General features: G+C 36.9%; 1 protein-coding gene across 14 annotated transcripts in view; it reads right to left on the bottom strand.

The window, feature by feature from the left end:
• The window catches only part of SLC4A10 (solute carrier family 4 member 10), a 276,790-nt gene that overhangs the window by 11,270 nt on the left and 242,521 nt on the right, over window positions 1–22,999 (bottom strand). For 9 of the 14 annotated variants that reach the window (XM_080668212.1, XM_080668205.1, XM_080668217.1 and 6 more), the window contains 4 exons: window positions 19,365–19,538; window positions 18,494–18,616; window positions 9,040–9,107; window positions 5,625–5,741 (listed from right to left, as the gene is read on the bottom strand). In XM_080668212.1, the coding sequence (XP_080524338.1) occupies window positions 5,625–5,741; window positions 9,040–9,107; window positions 18,494–18,616; window positions 19,365–19,538 (482 nt within the window). Of the gene's footprint in view, window positions 1–4,772; window positions 4,812–5,624; window positions 5,742–9,039; window positions 9,108–18,493; window positions 18,617–19,364; window positions 19,539–22,999 lie in introns of all 14 variants that reach the window. The other 5 variants (XM_080668207.1, XM_080668214.1, XM_080668208.1 and 2 more) reach the window with 1 other exon arrangement.

Here is a 22,999-nt window from a genome sequence, read left to right on the forward strand (position 1 = left end):
AAACCACTATGCTCAATTAATATTTTACAAAGGATGCATGAACATACAATGGAGTCAAGACAGTCTCTTCAATAAATGGTGTTGGGAAAATTGGACAGATACATGCAAAAAAATGAAACTAGACCAACAACTTACACCATACACAAAAATAAACTCAAAATGGATACAGGACTTAAACATAAGACGGGAAACCTTAAAAATACTAGAGGAATCCACAGGCAGAGAAATCTCAGACATATGCCGAAGCAATTTCTTCACCGATACTGCTCCTAGGGCAATGGAAGCTAAAGAGAAAATAAACAAATGGGACTACATCAAAATAAAAAGCTTTTGCACAGCAAAAGAAACCATCAACAAAACAAGAAAGCCCACTGTATGGGAGAATATATTTGCAAATGTTATCACTGATAAAGGTTTAATCTCCAACATCTACAGGGACCTTATACAACTTAATAAAAGATCCAATAAAAAAATGGGCAACAGACTTAAATAGAATAAAAGATCCAATAAAAAAATGGGCAACAGACCTAAATAGAATCTTTTTGAGAGAAGACAGAAGGAAGGCCAAGAGACACATTGAAAACATGCTCAAAGTCACTAATTATCCGAGAGCTGCAAATCAAAACGACAATGCAGTACCATCTCACACCTGTCAGAATGGCAATCATCAATAAATCAACAAATGACAAGTGCTGGTGAGGATGTGGAGAAAAAGGAACCCTCGTGCACTGCTGGTGGGAATGCATACTGGTGAAGCCACTGTGGAGAACAGTATGGAGTTTCCTCAAAAAACTAAAAATGGAGCTCCCATTTGACCCAGTAATCCCACTTCTAGGAATATATCCCAAGAAACTAGAAACACCAGTCAGAAAGGATATATGCACCCCTATATTCATAGCAGCACAATTCACCATAGCTAAGATTTGGAAACAGCCTAAATACCCATCAGCAGATGAGTGGATTAGAAAACTATGGTACATCTACACAATGGAATACTACGCTGCTATAAAAAAGAAGGAATTCTTACCATTTGCAGCAGCATGGATGGACCTGGAGAGCATTATGTTAAGTGAAATAAGCCAGGCAATGAAAGAAAAATACCACATGATCTCACTCATTTATGGAAAATAAAGAACATTATAACCTGATGAATAAAAAGATAGATACAGAGGCAGTAAAGCACCCAACAGACTGTCAAATTACAGCGGGAAGGCTGGGGAGTGTTGGGAGGGGGGAAATAGATCAACAGAAGGACTTGTATGCATACATATAAGCACACCAATGGACACGAGACACTGGGGGGGTGGGATGAGGGCATGCGACAGGGGGTAGGGGAGGCTGGGGGAAGGTCAATGGGGGAAAAAAGGAGATATATGTACTAATATATGTAATACTTTAAACAATAAAAAAATAATAATAAAAAAATAAAAGAAAGCAAATTTTCAAGAGAGAAAACAACTTGGCCAACTACATCCATGCTGCTAAGCAATCTTCAAACTGTTATTTTTCAACTAGAGGCCCGCTGCATGAAAATTCATGCACTAGAGGGGGGTCCCTCAGCCTGGCCTGCCTCCTCTCACAGTCCAGGAGCCCTCAGGGGCGGGAGGCAACCTGGTGATCAGGGGATGGCGACGCCCCATCACACCTCTGCTGCTGCCAATGCCGGCAGCACAATCCTTGGCCGGCCCTGGTTACTTGAGTCTCAGACCAGCCCTGGGGGGCTGAGGAGACTGGGGGACTCTGGAGGCATGCTCGGAGTGGCTGGGCTCACCTGGGGGCGGGCCCGGCCTTGCTGTGTGCCTGCCGCCCTGGCGGGGCTGAGGGAACTGGGCATCGCCATCTTGTGGCTGTGGGCGCCGCCATCTTTGAGGTTGTGGCAGTCAATTAGCATATTCCCTCCTTACTGGCTGTGGGCACCGCCATATTTGAGGGCGGGGCAGTCAATTAGCATATCCCCTTCTTATTGGCTGTGGGTGCCACCATCTTTGCAACGGTGTGAGGGTCAATTAGCATATTCCCTCTTTATTAGATAGGATGGCACCAAAATAGTTATGAACAACATTTATCAAACAGTCATGACAGAATCTAGGAAATCAGAGAAAGAAAGAGAATCCAGAATAGAAGAAGGTGGTGGGACTGGGGACATGACACAGGGAGCAGGGAGGGTGGTCCCAGACTAGGGCAAACCAAGTGCTGCTTTTCCTAGTGCTGCCAGGTACCTTCCCAAGGAACATCCAGCTTGGGTGTCGGTTTATAAAGCATGGCAGCTGCCCACCTCTTCTATGCAATGAAACCTGTTTCCACCAATCCACTCAATAAGCTGAAGGGAGCTTGTCCCACGTGTGAATAGCACCACTGAACTAGGTCAAGTTAGACATCCCACAGGGGTGGTAGAATTCCAGTTAGTTCTTAGGAACTTCTTCCAGAGGACCTTTGAGTTAAACTGAATAAAATATTCTTGTCAATGAAAAGTGAATGAAATAATGGAGAAACTATAACTGCTATTCCTAATTCCACTAACAAAAGGTATCTAGGCTCCTCTGTTAGGCAAGGATAGATAACCAGGGATGGGGGATGGAGGAGCCAGTTTAGGTCTCAAGAGATACAGACCCTGGTAACCTGGTCTTTTTTAAAAAAATATATATTTTTATTGATTTAAGAGAGGAAGGGAGAAGGGGAGATAGAAACATCAATGATGAGAGAGAATCACTGATCAGCTGCCTCCTGCACTGCACACCCTCCAGTGGGGATCAAGCCTGCAACCTGAGTATATGCCCTTGACCAGAATCGAACCGGGGACACTTCAGTCTGCAGGCCAATGCTCTATCCACTGAGCCAAATTGGCTAGGGCTGGTAATCTGGTCTTTAGGCCTTTTTTTGCCAATGGATAATCTAGCAGACATAAATTTTTTACAATTCCTGGTCCTCTTACATTAATGCTCCAACAGATACAAAGAGAAAGCAGTGGATTTGGGAGGATATTGCTATTATTAGTATTGGTGGTTTTAGGATTTCTGGAAGCCACACTCTTTCTGTCAGTTTCCAATGTTATGAAAATGAAAGACATTAACCACTAACTGAGAGCTATTTAATCACATGAAATTATACAGATTTTATTACATCTAAAGGTTAAAAAAAAACAACAACACAAGAAAACTGGGTACACTTTCATTCCACAATAGTTTGGTTCTTATGCTAGTTGGAATATATATTCAAAAAATAAAAAAACAAGTGGATATATCAAAATATAAATTATGGTCTATTTAAAATTGGACCTGCTTAAGACACATTACATTGGTCACTAGAGTTAATCTAGTGTCTGAAATAATCTAGATACATATTTTTAAAACAACTAGGTTTTTCTAGTGAAAAACATTACTTGACTTTACTATTTACTTTAAGGAGTACCTAAAATATCATAAAAACTTTTGCTTGGCCCTGGCCAGGTAGCTCAGTTGGTTGGAGCATTGTTCTGTACACCAAAAGGTTGCGGGTTCCATTCCCAGTCGGGGCACATACCTAGATTCCAGGTTTGATCTGTGGTAGGGGCACATACAGGAGGCAACTAATCTGTTTCTTCTTACATCGATGTTTCTCTCTCTTTCCCTTCCTCTCTCTCTAAAATTGGGTGAGGAGTAAACACACACACACACACTCACTCACACAAAACACTTTTGCTTGAACCAAAGAAAAACAGAGACAGAGTTTGCACTAATGGATTCGTATATTACAGGAAGAAAAGCCATCTATAATTTCAAGTGACTCAAATTCTCCAAATATTCCCATATCTGGCATTTATTTTGAACCCATAAATAATTTATTTTGAGTTCAATTTTTTTATAAATCAGAGAAATGCCATATTGTTAATATTAAAGAGTCCACAGGCACATATTTCAAGGGTTTGAGAAATTACCCCTCTCATAACTCTGATTTTCTTCCAAGACTTCTAGCAAAACTGTGTTACTATGAGAATGACTCTATCAGACCATAGCATGGATCTTTGGGAAAGGACGATTAAGCACGTTTTAGAATAAAATATGACCTCTGCTTGAGCCAAGCAAAGAAATACATGAAGATTTTAAAGTCCAGTTAAAAGACAGAAAGCATCAACCAGATGCTTTGAGAGAGTCTATTGAGTAATTTATATTAACCTCCTTTGGAGTAAGTGTTGGGTAGTTGACAGAGGAGAGGGGGCGGAGTGTGGAGGGCAAGAGAGAGCTAGAGACAGAGAGACAGAGAATTCCCGGCTTTTTGGGGTGAACTCTTACACATTTCTTTTTTCTTATTTATGTTGAGAACAGAGATGACACTGAAGCAGCATGCCATTTTGGGGTGACAAAAACCAGCAACAAGAGGTACTCCCTAAGTCTAATGTAGCCTCTTTTTCTAGCCCATGTTTCCAAATATTTCTCATGAAGCCAGATAAAACTTGCAGGTTTAGAAGCATGGTGGTGCATAAATGGAAGCGCCCAGCTTTGCAATCTCTTAATGCAAGGGATACATTTTCTTCTTTCCAATATAGAAATTTGATATCATTACTAAATGTATAAATCATGTGGGGGAGAAGTTTATTCAAGTTTCAAACCCTTTTAAAGAGCTGAGTCGTCATAGGAATACCATAAACAGTCTGATACTGGATCTAAGCCCACGACTCTGCATGCCTTTTGCCTCCCCAAAACTCACAGAGAACATAGGCTGACCAGGTTTCTAGAAGACACCATTTAACATAAGGAAATACAATTAAGGAGTAAGTTTGAGGGAGAGGGTCTTACCTTTGGGGAATCAGCTTCTAGAGTGATTAGGAAGGGGAGCTTATGACAAAACGTAATATAAAAATTAAGTAGAAATAGTTAATTTAAGGTCCTGAAAATAAAGGAACTTAATAATTAAACACAGTCCCAAATCCCTCAATCACTCTTTAATAAGATATATTAGCATAACAGAGATTTTTCTTTAGGTCAGCATCTAAGCAGGCTGATGGTTTGAATATTTTATTTATAAATTCTGGAAAATTTAGTTGGAAATCCTATGATGACTCTTGATATTTAAGGACACACTCTTCCCCCAGCATGCATTTAAAACTATCATCCGCAACTACAGGAGTTGTTTGTTATGCTTTTATACAGAGAAGAATGGATAGAACTTTCTGGAGCTGAAAGTTTGGGGATAAGGAGGTTAGAGAACATTTTTAAGGGGTTGAGTAGGAGACTAGAAATATACAAAATCACCATTTTATGTTTCATATGAGTTTTAAAGAGGACATGGGGGAGTGCAAAATGTGGTCAGACATCGACAGGGTTCCTGGGAAGTGGGTGATAAGGGAATACAATAAAATCTTACTGCAAAAGACTAGGCCAAAATGAATGTCCAAAGATGTCGTGCATTGGGACCCATTTATAGCACCATTACTCCCCACTGTCATAGTTTTAGAGTAAACTTTTAATTTGAAAGGGAGATAAAAACAATATCAACTAATATGATAATTACAATTTCTACCCACTTTCCAAAATAATTTTCTGAAATACTTTAGATCTAAATCTGATGAAATGTTCTTATATTTTTGCTAATGGATTCATGTCAATAGCTGGGATCAGTATAAATCCACATTATATTAGAATTCAAACCTTTTAGAAGGAAAGCTTGACTCCTTTTCTTTTGAGTTATCGGCAGTAATCAGAAGGTTTCTCCACAAGGCAGTCTTTGACATTTCATCAGAAATATTGATCACAGATGGATCATCTCTAGATAGTTTACCCAAAATGAAATAATAACAATAAATAAGCAATTGAAGATATTTAGTGATAGAAACAAATGTAGGACAATCATATGCCTTTATAAGAATATAGTACTTTTGATAATTAAAAATTAAGAAGTATTGAATAGTTTTCTCAATTATTAAAACATTTATGAAAAATAAAAATCTAGACAATATTTTCTAGTTACATAGAAACTGGTTTTGGCTACAGTTTTCCAAATTCATTTCAAATTATAGAGATCAGGTGCTGCATGTTCACTGCTTAGCCTCTTCCCCTAATATTTGTAGCACAGCAGACCCACTTTACTCTCTGCATAGACTCTACAGTGGCTCCCACTCACTCAGAGCAAAAGGCAAGTAGATGGACTATAACACTCTGTTCCCACCCTCACCTTCCTACTTCATCTCCTGCTCTTACTCCCTGCTCCTTCCTCTCCAGCCATAATGCAATGGCTTCCTGACTGTTCTGAATTACCATAAGACTTGTTGCTGCCTAACAACCTTGTACCTGCTCATCTTTCTGCCTGCAATGTTCCTTCACATGGTACAAACCTTTCCCTCCTTTGTTCAAATGCCACCTACTCAGACAGGCCTTTGCTGACTACTCTATTTAAAATTTCTATTTCTATCCCCTCAAAGCACTCCCATTCCTCTTTTTTCACTTTTTATTTTTATTGTACTTTTCATTATCTGAAATAGTATACTATTATATTTGTTGGTGTGTTTATTTTCTGTCTCCCCCTCCCTCTAGTCTACTTGAATATAAGCTTTATGGAGGATTCTTGACCATTGCCCCACTGCTGTTCCCCGACAGAGCCTGGCACTTCATACTTACTCAACAAATATCCTATATAATAAAAGACTAATATACTAAGTGTCTGGTCATCTGTTCAACCAATCAAAGCATAATATGCTAATGATATGCTAAGGCCACTCAACCGCTTGCTATGACGTGCACTGACCACCAGGGAGCAGACGCTTTGACTGGTAGGTTAGCTTGTTGCTGGGGTCCTGCAGATCAGGACTGAGCAAGATGGCCAGACTTGCCCTGAAGCCCTCCCACAGCCCCTCCCTGACTGGCCAACCTCCCACATCCCTCCCTGGCCCGATCGGGCACCAGTGGGGTCCCTCAGCCTGGCCTGCACCCTCTCGCAATCCAGGACCCCTCAGGGGATGTCAGAGAGCCGATTTCAACCCTTTTCCGCAGGCCAGGCCGAGGGACCCCACTGGTGCACCAGACCTCTAGTCTGTTAAATAAATGAAGGCACCCTGTGTATTTGGCTGGGATCTTTCCCAGTGGCTGGGGAGCTTATAATATCAGCACTTATACCAGGCTTGGTACTTTTTTTGTTTGCATTTTTAAATGGCACCAATTATAGGTGACATTCATAATGTTCCAAAACATTCCCAGGACTAGAAACACAACCAAAATGCAGCAGAGACAAATCATAGGCCATGTCAAGGAAAGTTTCATTGATTGAGAAAATAGCACTCTTCTCACTACACATAAAAAAGATTCTCTGCTGTGAAAAAAAAAAAAAAAAAGAAAGAAAAAAGAAAAGAAAGAAAGAAAAAGGAAATCCTAGCCTGACCTCACATGGCTTTCACTGGTAGTTTTCACAAGAGGGCAACAAATCCAAATTTTAAGAGAAACACTAAGGGTCTAGAGCAGTGATTCTCAACCTTCCTAATGCTGTGACCCTTTAATACAGTTCCTCATGTTGTGGTGACCCCCAACCACAAAATTATTTTCGTTGCTACTTCATAACTGTAATTTTGCTACTGTTATGAATCATAGTGTAAATATCTGTGTTTTCCGATGGTCTTAGGCGACCCTGCTAGTGGTTCTCAACCTGGTCGCGACCCACAGGTTGAGAACCGCTGCTGTAGAGCCTAAGACGATCGGAAAACACAGATATTTACATTATGATTCATTAACAGTAGCAAAATTACAGTTATGAAGTAGCAACGAAAATAATTTTGTGGTTGGGGGTCACCACAACATGAGGAACTGTATTAAAGGGTCACAGCATTAGGAAGGTTGAGAATCACTGCTCTAGAGCAACACCTTGGGTCTTATAGGCCCCTTTCCTTGCCTAATCTAGACATGTATTCATTAATTACTCTAATTCACCTAGCCTTTGGGAACTCAAAGCATAAAATCAAGTAATACCCAAAAGAATGTCATGTGGAATACAAGATTTTTAAGATATGTGACAGTCTTGTGAGCAAATAAGTTTGGAAAATGCTGGATTAAACCATTGAACTTCTTTTAATGCAATACTATTTAGATTTCTGAATATGCCAATGTGCTTTGTGAATTTACAAACTGGAATACAGTATGGGACATTTTCCAAACTTATTTAACTACATAATCCTTTTGAAAGTGGTATCATATGAAACTAGGTTTCTATAGAATACACTTGAGAATATGCTGATTCAACTAAATAATCAACAGGACTTTAAAACTTAAGTATTGTGTTTAAAAAGATAAAATACTTTCTATACTTGTGCGTATGCTTAAGTGGTACATAATTATATATGTTTTAAATCTAGGAAATATGATTTTACAGTAAGACCCTGAAGATCTAGAGACTATTTTTTTTAATACTATGACAAATTTCCTCCTCAGAGAAAAGTCTTTTCTGCTTTTTTATTGGCATTGCCTTATATTATTTTTAAGTACTTTGGGACCATATATAGAATTTTTTAGCCAGATACTTTCAAAATTTTTATTGTAATTTATAGGAGTTTGCTTTCTTTTGCTATATCTTTGTGCATAAAGACAATTAGTATATTTTAGAGAGTTACATAAATATTTCCTAAAATGACTGGTAAAATTCCCCTTAACTTAGGAAATAGATTACCTCTTTGGAAGTGCCTTTTGGGGATAATCTCACAGAGTTCAAACATTTAGCTGTGATCAATTTAGTGAATACCTAGCTCATTTATCCCAGAATTGAATATTGACTTGTCTTCAGATGCTACTTTCAGAGGATACGAAAGAGAGCTTTCATATCCATTATAAAATATGAGAAGAAAAGACTTCAAACAGTAGCTCCATGCCCTGCCTTCATTTTAAGCTACTTGGCCACAGTCACATAGCTATTAGTGACAAAATTTATTACTGGGACATAGTAATCTAATTCCTAGTTTCAGTTCTTTCTACTTTAATACAACTTCAGCGAACCTCTGTAGGAATCCATGTAGTACAGAATTTTTAATAGAGCATATAACAAAATGTGCCATTTCTCAAATTGTCTGTTTTCATCTTTCTATCTTACCTGTAATGCCCTTCCAATGGGAGTTGTACTGTACCCTCATCTTCCATAGCTAGCATACTTTGTTCTTCCTGGAAAGATAAATGTAAAATATATAAAGTGAACCTGATGAGTCTCCCTTTTACATTGAAGAAGAAACACAGATTAATGTTTCACTATTTCATTAACCCTAGGACCTTCCACTCTGTTTGCACTCATTAATGCTAGCACAGGTCCTTTCAATGAAGGAAGCATTCACTACTAAGAACACAAGTAATTAATGAGAGTCTCATATCACAAAGTAATTTAAATGCTAACAACAGTCTCTTTCATGTTAATTTCCAAGCAGATTTTTTTAAAAAATCAATCTGCCCTAACTGGTTTGCTCCGTGGTTAGAGTGTTGGCCTGAGGACTGAAGGGTCATGGGTTCAATTCTGATCAAGGGCACGTATGGCAGTTGCAGGCTCAGGGAGTGTGCAGAAGGCAACCTATCAATGTGTCTCTCTCACAATGATGTTTCTCTCCCCATCTCTTCCCTTCCCTCCTACACTCTCTAAAAATCAATGGGAAAAAAAAGTCCTCCATTGAGGATTAACAAACAAACAAAACAAAATCAATCTAAATTTTACAAGGACAAAAGTATGAGTAATATAATCATTTTCATTGTTGTAAAGTTGAAATTATATTCCCAAAATACTCTATTAGAAGAGAATGAGGGGTATATTTAGAGCACTGGTTCTCAAACTTTAGTTTACATTAGAATAATTTAAAGGCCTTGTTAAAAATACACATTGCTGGGCCCCACCTTCAGACTCAATAGGTCTGAAGTAGGGCCCCAAAATTTACATCTCTAATGAGTTTCCAGGGGACACTGATTATGCTGTTCTGAGGACCACACTTTGAGGACCATTATTGGAGAGACTGGAGAGACTTGGAAAAAGATAGTAAAAGATATCTTCTGGTATGGACCAAAACACAGATGTGTTTTCCACTTAGGGATGCATCTTAGGCTTTTGCTTTATGCTTCAGGTTTCTTCTTATAATGACAATACCCCACCCTTCCCAAAGGGTGGAACTGCTTTATATATTTATTTCTTCAGATATAACATTTTAAAACTATATATTTGGGATAAAGATAATCTTGTTACCATACTGAAATGTCCTGCTTTAGTTTTCAATAATGTTATCATCAACTTCTTTCCATACAGCAAAAAAGAAATTTAGTTATCTGTAGATTATAGCTCCAGTTTAATGCATTTGTTTTCAAAAGGTCAATTAGTAATGCTCAAGTTCAGAGAACTATTTGGGGCCATTAAAAAATCTTAGAATTATTGTCTTACAGTCCAAAAATGGAATTTTAAGTTGTATAAAGATGAAGAGTTAGGAAGCTCCCTGACCAAATGGGAACTGAAAAGAGAAAATAGGAATAACCTGGAGGCTCATTGCCTTCCCTTTTTCAGTAGCTTAGCAGTAGCTTGGCTGATTTAAATCGGCTTCCAGAGAGACATGACCTTTGGCGGATGTCATTATTCTTGGCATGCAGGGCTGTTCTTAGCAACCTCTGTATGCTGACCTTGGACCTCAACTTACATGTTGCCTAGTCTGAAGACCACTAGCTGTATTTCTTGTTACTTAAAGATTTAAAGAAACAGTGTTTGCTAGAGTCTCTTCAACTAACCCATGAAAATAATATAATATAATATAATATAATATAATATAATATAATATAATATAATATAATATAATATATAATATAATAAATATAATATAATATGATATGATATGATATGATATAATATAATATAATATAATATAATATAATATAATATAATATAACATAATATAGGCATTTCTCATTTTAACTCTTGTGGTACTTGCTTCCCCATCCAAACTGCTGACCAAGGCAGGCTCCTCTGCTGGGACCTTGGCCATGCTGCATACAGAATATCTATACCCAGGCTTATGCTGTGGAACAGTGGAGCGGCCAGGGGAGTGAATGAGTTCTGCTGTCTCTCTGCTTATCAGTGCCCCGCCCCCCAAACCCTATGTTATATTTATACTCTGTGGTGCCAATAGTATTTGTCTGTTACCCCTTTGCATTGCAGAAATCAACTCTATTCCCTTTTTCTGTTGTTCTTTAAGGAAAAATTTTCTTTAAGAGCCATCATATGTTCTTTATTACTTGTGTATTATGCTTAGTCCCCTTGGCATTTGGCAGTGCTATTAGAATTAATTTATGGTAAATAGATAGTACCATTTGCTTTCAATTACACATTTAAGCATCTGAGCAGAGCAAATCTGTAGTCTAGATTGAGGCATGTCTTGCAAATAGGTTAGTCACTATACATGGAACATAATATACATGACATGTTAATTTATGTGCACATCTTTGAGGCCATGAACAGAGCATATATATCCTTTCAGATAGATGTGGTTATTTTTTTTCTATAGAAAAGGTTACCTAGATGAACATGGATGAACATTTATTTAAGTAAAACCAAGATACAAGTAAAATGCAATTATTTCCTTGATTATCCACTGAAAGGTAAGCTTGGTACATAGTATCTTTCCTGACCAACTCAGAATAAAATCTCAAAGGTTTAATAAAGGAGTAAAGTTCAAAAAAGCTAAGAGAGGAACAGTGCCATCAATGTTTAAGTGACCTGGCAGCAGAAAACCAAGACTCAAGATTCAATCTAACAGAAAAAAAAAATTGGACCAAAGCTTTGGGAATAATTTTGTTTTTTCCTCAGATGATTTTCCACTTTTCTCTCAAATTGCTTTCAATAATTATTTTGCACTCTGTGGCTTGTTAGCATGTGTGGGCTTTATACTAGTCATAATTCTATCCAAACAAAAACTCATCACCTCTAAAGATAGCATTCCCAAGCCATGCTTATCTGAAGAGAATGTGGCAGAGCAGCCGCTGCCTTTCGTGCCAGAAGGAGGCTGGGTGGGCCCCAGTGCTCTGGATGGAGGGCCGGCTGCATCCCAGGCAGCACTGAAGAAGCCAAAAATTGAGACTTTCTGGGGAGGAGCAGTCAAATCAGGCACTAGCCGTCACGACAATCGCAACCTAGTTTATCTCAATCATACAGTAAAAGAAAGTGAGAGCATAAAGCTGAGTATCCATCACATTTTAAGTCAGAAGTACCTTAAAATGAGTTCTATTCAGCACTTCATTCACAGAGGGTCCATCAAAAATATGCTGAATCCTACCTACAACATGGTGAAGATCTTAAAAGGATGATGATCAAAGTCTACCCAAGAACATTTGAAGGGTTTTGCCAATTTGACTAGAGGAATATTCATACTATGATTCGAATACCATATTTTAATTAAGATAGTACAAAGCCTACTTCAGATACCAGATAAGTGAAGGACAGTTAATTCTATATCCAGTGAAAGGCAGGAAAATTGAGGCTTAAAAAAAAATCTATTCAAAAGCATCCAAACATTTACTGAGCATGTATTATGAGATAGGCATACTCTATCAGCTATTCATAAATCCATTTAACAAATATATATTAAGCATCATCTACATGACAGGTAGTCTCCTAGGTACTAGGGATACAGCAATGAAAAGGAAGATATAAACCCTACTCTCAGAGGATGAAAAGCGTCACCTTAAAAACTACAAGAACAGAGAAAGTGGTATCTGAGCCCATCTTATTTGATTATTTTGGTAGTAGAAAGGAACAATCTCTAGGTAGTAAAAAGGAAGAAACTCTAGGTAGGCCAAGGATAAAAGTTGTCTATAAATAAGGTGTATTTACGTGACAATAAACAACTAGCCTGGCTGGAACCAAAGGTCTGTTCTGAGTATTAGTGGAAAATAAAATTGAAGTTAAATTATGGGGTGTTTTGATAAATAGGATGCTATATATAAAACTGTATTATGAATCTGAATTATATTTTGTGATAGCATAAAAAATACCATGTTACCTAACAAATGCTGTACCTTAGTGAAATAGGTAGCATCTGTTACTATATCCATATCTCAGGTAAAATCTGTATTTATGTAAGAGCCCTCAATTAGGCCAAAAGAGTATTACTCGTAGATAGAGAAATATTCAGCAATTTTAGAATTCATAGATTTTTAGGAAATAGAGTGGACTTCAAGTTTAACCTATATTTTATCCAAGAGAAAAACAAGGAAAGCCAAAGAATGTAAGAGTCTACCATTTCCTTCCTAAATTAGTGATAGAATAGATAATGCTGCAAAAATTACACATATATTATATATAATACTAGAGGCCCAGTGCACGAAATTAGTGCATGGGGGGGGGGTGTCCCTCAGCCCAGCCTGCACCCTCTCCAATCTGGGACCCCGCGAGGGATGTCCGACTGCTCGTTTAGGCCCGATCCTACCGGGATTGGGCCTAAACGGGCAGTAGGACATCCCTCTCACAGTCCAGGACTGCTGGCTCCCAACTGCTCACCTGCCTGCCTTCCTGATTGCCCCTAACCGCTTCTGCCTGCCAGCCTGATCACTCCTTAACCACTCCTCTGCCAGCCTGATTGATGCCTAACTGCTCCCCTGCCAGCCTGTTTGCCCCTAACTGCCCTCCCCTGCAGGCTTGATCCCCTCAACTGCTCTCCCATGCAGGCCTGGTCCCCCCCAACTGCTCTCCCCTGCAGGCCTGGGTCCCCCCCCCAATTGCCCTTCCCTGCAGGCCTGATCCCCCCGCAACTACTCTCCCCTGCAGGCCTGGTCACCCCTAACTGCCCTCCCCTGCTGGCCTGACCGCCCACAACTGCCCTCCCTTGCAGGCCTGGTCCCTCCCAACTGCCCTCCCCTGCTGGCCATCTTGTGGTAGCCATCTTGTGTGTTGGAGTGATGGTCAATTTGCATGTTATCCTTTTATTAGATAGGATAGAGGCCTGGTGAACAGTTGGGGGCCAGCTGGTTTGCCCTGAAGGGTGTCCCGAATCAGGGTGGGGGTTCCCTTGGGGCGTGGGGTGGCCTGGGTGAGGGGCCTGTGGTGGTTTGCAGGCCGGCCATGCCCTCCGGCGACCCAAGCAGAGACCCTGGTATCTTGGATTTATTTATCTTCTATAATTGAAACTTTGTAGCCTTGAGTGGAGGCCTAGGCCCGCCAGGGTGTGCGGAAAGCTTGGCTTCCTCCATTACTGGGGAAACCCAAGTCTCCTGCTTGCTCCGTGGCCCTAGCCATCTTGGTTGGGTTAATTTGCATACTTGCTCCTGATTGGCTAGTGGGTGTGGCTTGTGGGTGTAGCAGAGTGATGGTTAATTTTCATATTACTCTTTTATTGATAGGATAGTATATACACACATATATACAATATGTTTAATGCCATAAAATATTATATCTCTAAGAGATATTTTTTAATACACCCAATAGATTGAAGAGTCAACACATACACTACCCACTTTAATGATGAAAGCCAAAAAGAAATAAAGGGGGAGAGGAGTAGTCCACACAGAATTCATATGAATAGATATCGGATGCAACATGTTTTTCATCAGAATGTTTGTCTCTAAATGACTTATCTAAATTATTATAAAATACAAATGTTCTGATAGAGTAATCTTGGATTTAGAAGAATATATTCTGGAAATACAGACTCTTATGATTTTAGGAAGTCTTATCTCCAATTTTAGCATGCATCAGAAATACCTGGAGGTCTTTTTAACACAGAGTACTGGCCCCATCCCCAGAGTTTTGAATAGAAGATCTGAGTAGCGTCCAATAATTTGTCTTTTAACAAGTTGCAGGTGTCAGCTGATACAGCAGAGATCCTGGGACTACACTATGAAAACCCACTGCTTGAGGAAAAATATGCTGGCCTCAATCTAAGATTCAATTAGAAATAACATTTGTCTGTGTAATAATTAAGACATGCTTCCCAAATCCACAACCAATTCTGATCTTTCTTAGCATTAGGCATACTCTGTGCTAGGTTTAATTGCACTTGTTTTTAGATCGCTTTTGTATCTTCTTGGCCTTGTTCATGATCATGCTTCATATAGCTCACAAGTCTCACTAGCCCCCCTTTTGCCTTTTTCTGTAGCATATATGTTAGAGTGAACCTCCTATAAACCAAGAGGTGTTACTACCATGATCACTGCCCAGAGTTGAATTTCCAGGATTTATTGAACACTAACTGCCTTCTCCCCCCACCCAGGAGCAAACATGCTGCTAGGACTTTCTGCTTTTAACAGCAGCCCTTTTGTCAAATGGGTACAATGTCCTAGAGAATATTTAAGTAGCAAGGAAGGCTTATTGGTACTCTGAGCACATTTGGACATCCAGAATTTGATTCTGCTCTCTTCCCTTTACACAGAGCAATGTGCAAAATGTCAGGGTTCCAATATTCATTTCTATCCTGATTATAATCCTTTCTTTCTAAAAACTGAAGCATATGCATATGCATATGCATGAAGTACATGAAAACTTGGAACAGAAGCTCTGCGACCTTGGACTGGCCTGTTGTAGCTATTTATTCTGCTTAACTCATTATTGAATTTTAAGGTCAGACTAATGTTTTCTCAATTCCGTAAGACCAGAAGTGGGTTACTGATAGGAAAACCCTGGTGTATAAAGGTATAAGCTTGCAACTACCATCAAAAGGACAAAAGGTGAGAATACTCTACTAGCAATTTTGAGTCTCTGGGAGTTCAGACATTTCTGCTATTTATCACCTTCCAGATCAAATCAAAGTTACTCAATTAATTTGAGTAATTGCAGAAATGCAACCTTTCTAGACGTCTTGTCCATTTACCACCTCAATGCACAATCTCCTGGGTAAATGGGCTTTGGAGGACTGGCCACAGAAAGGAGTCACATCCTTCAGGAGAGTCCCCAGCCTCACAAGAGTGAAATCCTGAGATCCAAGTGACCAAGTAGAAAATCAACCAGAATTTACTTTCTGTTGTATTACGTCTTAAATCTTCTTATTTCCAAGTTAGAAAGTGAACATCTTTAAATTTCCTTTTCTTCCTCCAGTTGTCAGAGAATTATCTTTTTTTTTTTTTTTGCACTGGTCATACCTATATTTTAATGTTTGATAATGGATTATTTTATCACTGTATTATTGGTGCTCTTATTTCTTTCCATGTACTGAGAATCCCATGAAAGTATTATCATATTAATCTATCTGAAATTTTAAATGTCGCTAAACCTGCCTAAATGTATTGCAACTTTTTCTCATATGCATATCTGAAGGATACCACTGTAAAATTGCCTCAATAAATCTCTAATGTATTTTGTATCCTTTTGGAAAACATGAATTCTATGAAATTTAACAATATTTAATTACTTCTAAAATCATTATTGTCATAATCAGAAAATAGTAAATACCCATTGGAGTGCAGTGGGTCTATGATGGAAAAAAGTTAGAAGTTCATTAAACAGTGTCTCTGCCTATCTGAGATTAATAAATTCCAAAATGGACACCTGGCACACATGCATATTAGTCCCATACATATGTGGCCATGGGAGTGGCTCTGTGCAATGGAAATGGCAAATTCTAATACATTTATGATTATGATCATATTTTTTCTCTCCTACTTGACAGACATATAAGGGAGAAATTAAAAAAATTAATGATAAAAATTAAAGATAATATGTTATATAGAAATATCAGTTTTCATTTTACAAAGTTCTAGAAGGGCAAAAAATGTCCCATAGTATGGGTATGGCCTAAGGAGAATGCTATAGAAGGGATGACTAGAGGGCTGGGGCTGTTGCCACCTTTTTCCTACAGTAGTAAAGATAATTGACATAAAGTCAAAGCAAAAAAAAAAAAAAAAAAAGGTAAAATTATACTAGCTACTGCTTCAGTATACTTAATAATATTCTCATTATCAGATTGAGTGAAAGCTCATAGGTTTTGAATTCAAAATTATCTTCTTTGGAATTTAAAGCTTCTTAGAAATTGCTTTCAACCTGAATAATTTTAATTACACCAAGTATGGATAATTTAAGTCTTCAGAATTTCTTTATTCTGATGCCCATCTTATTTACATTTGGTTTATACCAAATTTATGTCATACTTTTTGAAACAGTATCTGATGATGAGAGCAAGCCTTTACCTAAAGCCCAAAAATTAAATAGAGACTATCAAAATATCTTAGTTAAAGTATTATTTTTAAAAATATCTCATACTTAAATAAGAATATATCAAACAGAAAAGTGAAGTAATGATACATTTATAATATGAATTTTAAATAATATGATAGTTTAATTTTGTATTATTATTACTAGAAGTATGAGTCTCAGTATGCTTTCTACAATATTTGAGAAAATTGAAATATTCATACAGTGTTAAAATGCATCATCGTGATCAGTTCCTAAATGTGGTAATCCACTGTCAATGATGGGACACTATGGAATAGTGAAGAAATATCAGAGTCACATATTATGTAGTTCTATTTGCAGAAACATCTGTGCAGAAATCTCATTAGACTTTGTGACCTATCAAGCCTCACCTAATGACTGAATAAAATCTAAGACACTGAAAGGTTTTCAAACAGATTTCCCAAAGGCAAGAGGAATATATCCCTGGTCTGAGAAAATATACTGTAGGTAAGAAAATGAATACTCTTACTAACTACCTTGTAGAAGAAGGAAAAGTGGAAAGAATGCACAATTGTCATCAAATATTTTCTTTCATCTTCATTTCTATTCACATGGAAATTTTGCTCCTATCTTTTATAATTTATGTGTTCAATCATTCTGGTAAATTATGTAAGGGTCACTTTTTTCACTTATATTCCCAGACTTAAATCTGAATTTTAAATACTCCATAAAACTTAAATGGTTTTAATATATGAAACAGGATAGGATAAATCAGTAGTCCATAAAAGCAATTAAATCCAAAAAGTTTCTCAAACAATAATCTTAAATCATTTATTTTTTTTTGTATTTACACATATGCATTTATACATAATGCATGCCTATTTTTAAACATATGTAGATAATATTATGATTAAAGTTCTTAAATCATTTTAAAAACAAATTAGATCAACATATTTTCCTCTTAAGCTTTTAATCTATTTCAAGAATAAATCATTTTATCTTTGGATTAAAATTATCTTTTGATTAAAACTTTGTCCCTAGAAAAATACCCACAGTGATAATGTCTCTTTTTTGTATCTCACTTATTCAACCAAAAAGCAATCACTGAATGACTATAATTTGGAAATAAAAGTTTCTACCATCCACAGGGGAAGAATCAGAAAAATAAACTGTACAATTTTCGTGATAATGAAGTACAAAGTATTATCATGTTTCACTAGGGATTGATTTCCTCATGTAAGATATGCTCACTCGCTCTCGCTGTGTTCAAATTCCAACTTTATGATTTTAAACATTAATCTTCCAAACTTGTCCACCTGCGGTTGTTAATCACTAATTGTCTAAAGAGAAACACAATAATTTAGTTTTGCAAAGAGCTATGTGTACAAGTGCTCCTTTTACTTTTTAAGATATTTATTCTGCTACGACTTACTTCTTTTTCGGCATCTTCTAGTTTCTTTTTCTTACTCTCAGGCATTAAATCATCTAGCCAGCTGAGTTCCCGTTTGGTAAACAAAAAGTCCATCAACTTTCTTACAAATACCAGAGCTAACACCTGAAATATATAATAAAATAGTGTGAAATATGGAAGAAATGGAAATGGGATATGTAGATGTTTGTTTTCAGAAACAAGTCAATTTCAACTAGGACTGAGATTAAAAATGAAATTTTAAAATATATGTATATAACAGGTATTGTCTTGTACTTTTGCTTCTTTTATTTCCCTTTCTTACCCTATCCTCCGAATAATGGCCATGGTGTTACTTACCCATTATAGAAGTCATTCAAAGAAGCTATTCTAAAAAAACTACAAAACATATTCCACTGTTTTCTTAAAAACTTATAGTTAATACTTTGCTTTATTTTAAATGAACATTAAACTATCTTTATCTGTACTGAAAATATTTTAAATTATTTATAGTTATTCAAATTCACTATATTTTTGAAGCATTTGAAACTTGCCTGAAATATTTTATGAAATTTCATTTTTAAAATTCCCCACCTTTTCAGATTTGCTAGTATAGTTTTAAAGTTAAATTTTTAAAGTTTAAATTTTCCCACCCAACTTCAATTAATTCAAACAACTACTAATATTCAGAATGATAGAGATAAAACTAATATAAGTCACTGCAATTCATATATAATCTCAAATCCAATCTTAGTCACTAAGATTTAGTGGTTAAAGTTTATACCAGGGTTACCAATAACTGTTCAGAATGACTCTATTGCTCCAATTTCATTTCATGGGTTTCCAATAAGAGGAGAAAATCACAAGAAGAGAAAAAAAGTTAGAAGTTCCATACCATCATTGGAAAGACAATAGCAGCTCTTGAAACTTTTATTATCCACAAAAGGCCAAGGCAACTCATCTGAATAATTGTGAAGAGATGAACTTTTCGAAGTGGAACATGCCTTAGATATATAAAATCTGGTTGATGTTTTGCAGGCATCCAGAAGAGCTTTATTCTATCAAAGAACTAAAAGATAAACAGACTAAATTGATTTTAGAACAAGTAAACAGTTAATGTGGTCCAATATATTGTACATCTGGATCACTTTTAAGTTGACATTCGGGCATCTGGATAGTAGTATTGTTATGCATACATTCTGAAATACTATATCAGTTTTATAATATCCCTCATTTTCTTAAAAAATATGGACCCAGGTTGTAATTTAGAAGAGTTTAAAAATATTAAAGACCATGTTAAATGTTGCTATCAGGGAGAGCATAGCCTTGAGAGACAAAACACCATCTTCAACCTCTTTTTCATCGTCACATCACAATCTCTTCCTTTTTTTGCCCCTTAAGCACTAGGGCTTCTTGGATTCTCTGTCCTTTTCTCTCATGCAATAGTCCATGGCTTCAACTAAACATACTTGTTAAAGACTCCCTGACCTAGAACTCTACTTCAGCTCTCTGTCTCAGGAGCTCTCTACCCATCTCCAGCTGCCGAGTCAGATGTTTTGACCTCTTATTTTGACTCTGCTGTTCTGACTTTGTTGCTTTGATCTCTGCAAGGTTTAAGTGCTGTTTTTACAAACATAAATATCTTATCCATAAATATTTAACCTAAATTAATTATAGTTAATAAATTCTTTCCAGAGCAAATTTTGTTAACTCAATTTTATTTCTTAATCAATTTCCTATGCTGCACTGTCAAACCATTTATTGTATTTTATAAAAATTATTTTCATCTAGATCAATGTTATTTCTGTTTAAATCTTACATTAAAGACAGTACAACTATTTTTGAACTATATAATGTTACAGCTTCGACTTGGAGGCCATTTTTATCTACAAAAGCTAATTGTCTCAATTAAAATTCTATATACTAAATTTTCAGAAGAACCTTAAATCTTTAATCACATTTTATTTAGTAACAATACTGCATGTTAATTTATTTTATGTGTGTCATTTTGTTTAATGTTTCTCAGGCCAAACTTTGTAGTTTTAAATGTTTCCAACAGGAAGCAATTATTTAGAATATGGTTTTAATCACAGTCCATTTTCATGCCATTTCTATAGTAATATCTGTTATATATTTCAAAAGAGTACTATTAGTTTATATTTTTTAGCTAATTTATAAGAAAACTGTAAGCAATTTTCATCACATATTCCAAAATTACTCTAATAAGGAACAAATGTCCATTGAGTCAAGTGTTAGGATCAAAACATCCTATTTTACCAAAATCTGTTTGCATGTGTAATAGAAATCCCAAACTCAACAGAAACCCATCCTTCCTCTGTGTTCCCCTTCTAATGCTATGGCATGATCTTTTCTTGGTCATCTAAACCAGAATCACATGTAGGTTAGTTCAGCCACAGTTCATGTATTTATTCATATTCATTAATAAGCTACAAAAGTGTTTATTGAAAACCTTCTATGCAGAATACTAAGCACTGAATTTCTTTCCTGGCCCATCTCTCTACATACTGTCCACAAATATATCATTAGGTCTTTATTTCTACATCCTCAATATCTCTTAAAATTACATGTCATTAAACAAGCAAATAAAACTTGGTACATAATGGGAGTGGGAATAGGAAAGAAGTAAATTAAAATCATCTGGCTTATAACTGAATGTTTCAGTTTCTATAGCACTCATTTTTCTCAGCCACCATTTCTCCTTTGTGAAGTTATGTTATTGCATAAGTGTACTTCAGTGTGTGGGTGCTTCAATTGTTATTGTTTAAATGGCACATTTGCTTTACTTTGGACTCCTGAAGTGTTGGAATGAATATAGATGTGGTGATATATCTGAGTACAGAAACAACATTCTGAGAACACTGTGATCTGTTTTTTCTGCCACATTGCACAATGAGAAGTCTAGATAATAATTTTCTTAATAATCCTAAACAATCATGTACAATACAGGGTCCTACTACAAATAGAGTAACCCATTAACATGTTCCTTGTATTGTTGGTATTCAGCACATGTTTATTACCACTTACATCATGATAAGCAAGATAAATGTAATCTGAGTTTTGCAATTAGCATTTATCTTGACATAATATCAATTCCCATTTCAGAACTGAGTTAGCCACAAAATTCCAAATATGGATTTCGACTCCCTGAGCTTCAGGCTCACTTAAATTTTCACTAACACTCTTTTTCAGTGTGAGACCTTACTTGCTGCTTCATTTGTGCTACTTCATACTCATATTTTTATCTTCTGCCTTTAATAATATTTTCTTCAATTTTGAAATGAAAGATGAACACTGCAAATAATTACAAGATTTGTTTAGTTTTAAATCATGAATAAAAAATCTTGTGAGTGGAGTTAGGGGGTAAAATCTGTTGAAACCTATCAAAATTATTTTACTTTGTTTCTTAAACTTCCACTGGTATATTTTTGTGAGCCTGAGGCCTAATAATAAATACTTTGTGATCACAGATGAAATTAGTACTCGTAGAACTTTTGCTAAAGGCAAAAATAAAACAAAAACACACACACAAAAAAACAACAAAACAAATAAATAAAAACTCTTTAGTACTCTTCCCTCTCTGCCTCACCAAATCAATTCTTTCACAATACACTTTCATCCATGATGTTATAAATGAGAAAATTAAAACTAATTTGATGCCGAAACCGGTTTGGCTCAGTGGATAGAGCGTCGGCCTGCGGACTGAAGGGTCCCGGTTTCGATTCCGGTCAGGGGCATGTACCTTGGTTGCGGGCACATCCTCAGTGGGAGGTGCGCAGGAGGCAGCTGATCGATGTTTCTCTCTCATCGATGTTTCTGGCTCTCTATCCCTCTCCCTTCCTCTCTGTGAAATATCAATGGAATATATTAAAAAAAAAAAACTAATTTGAGAAAAATTTAAGTGCATAACACTTCTGCCCCATCTCCCTCTCCCAAGTTAATGTAACCCACTGTCAGGATGAACAGGCTCATCCTCTCCACTTGGGTGTTTGATGATCTTACAATGACTTCGTATTAAAGTTTTGCCTCAGTTCTAACATCCAGCACTGCCCTAAGGCCCGAGTGGTTTTCCTACTCCCAAAGTCAGAACTGGCTAGCTGTTAATTCAGGAAAAGAGTTCCCATGCTGCCTGATCCTCAGTGTCTAGAGTTTGGCTAAGATACTCCATGGTATTGTTGCCTTGAAACCATTTTATTTAGCCTAGTGGCCTGCAGTGACCTTTAACTACACTAGTCCCTCATGCAATCACTTTCCCTAGATAGATGCCCACAGAGTCACAAGTAAACAAAGGTCCTGATATGACTTCCCCAACAGCCCTTGTGATCAACAATCTCCCCTGCCTCCCAATACCTTTCCCTTATGTGCCCCTTAGATTCCCAGGCACTTAAACCCCACTGCCTTAATTTGAATTAGCCCAGGAACCCCAAAGTACTCTACTCACAGACCCTAAGAAAAGCATGTGCCCAGATTTTGTCTCCATCTGTCTATCTTTATTTTGTCTTGACCTTCCAC

This window comes from Plecotus auritus (genome assembly GCF_963455305.1).
Source record: "Plecotus auritus genome assembly, chromosome: 5".
Taxonomy (NCBI): domain Eukaryota; kingdom Metazoa; phylum Chordata; class Mammalia; order Chiroptera; family Vespertilionidae; genus Plecotus; species Plecotus auritus.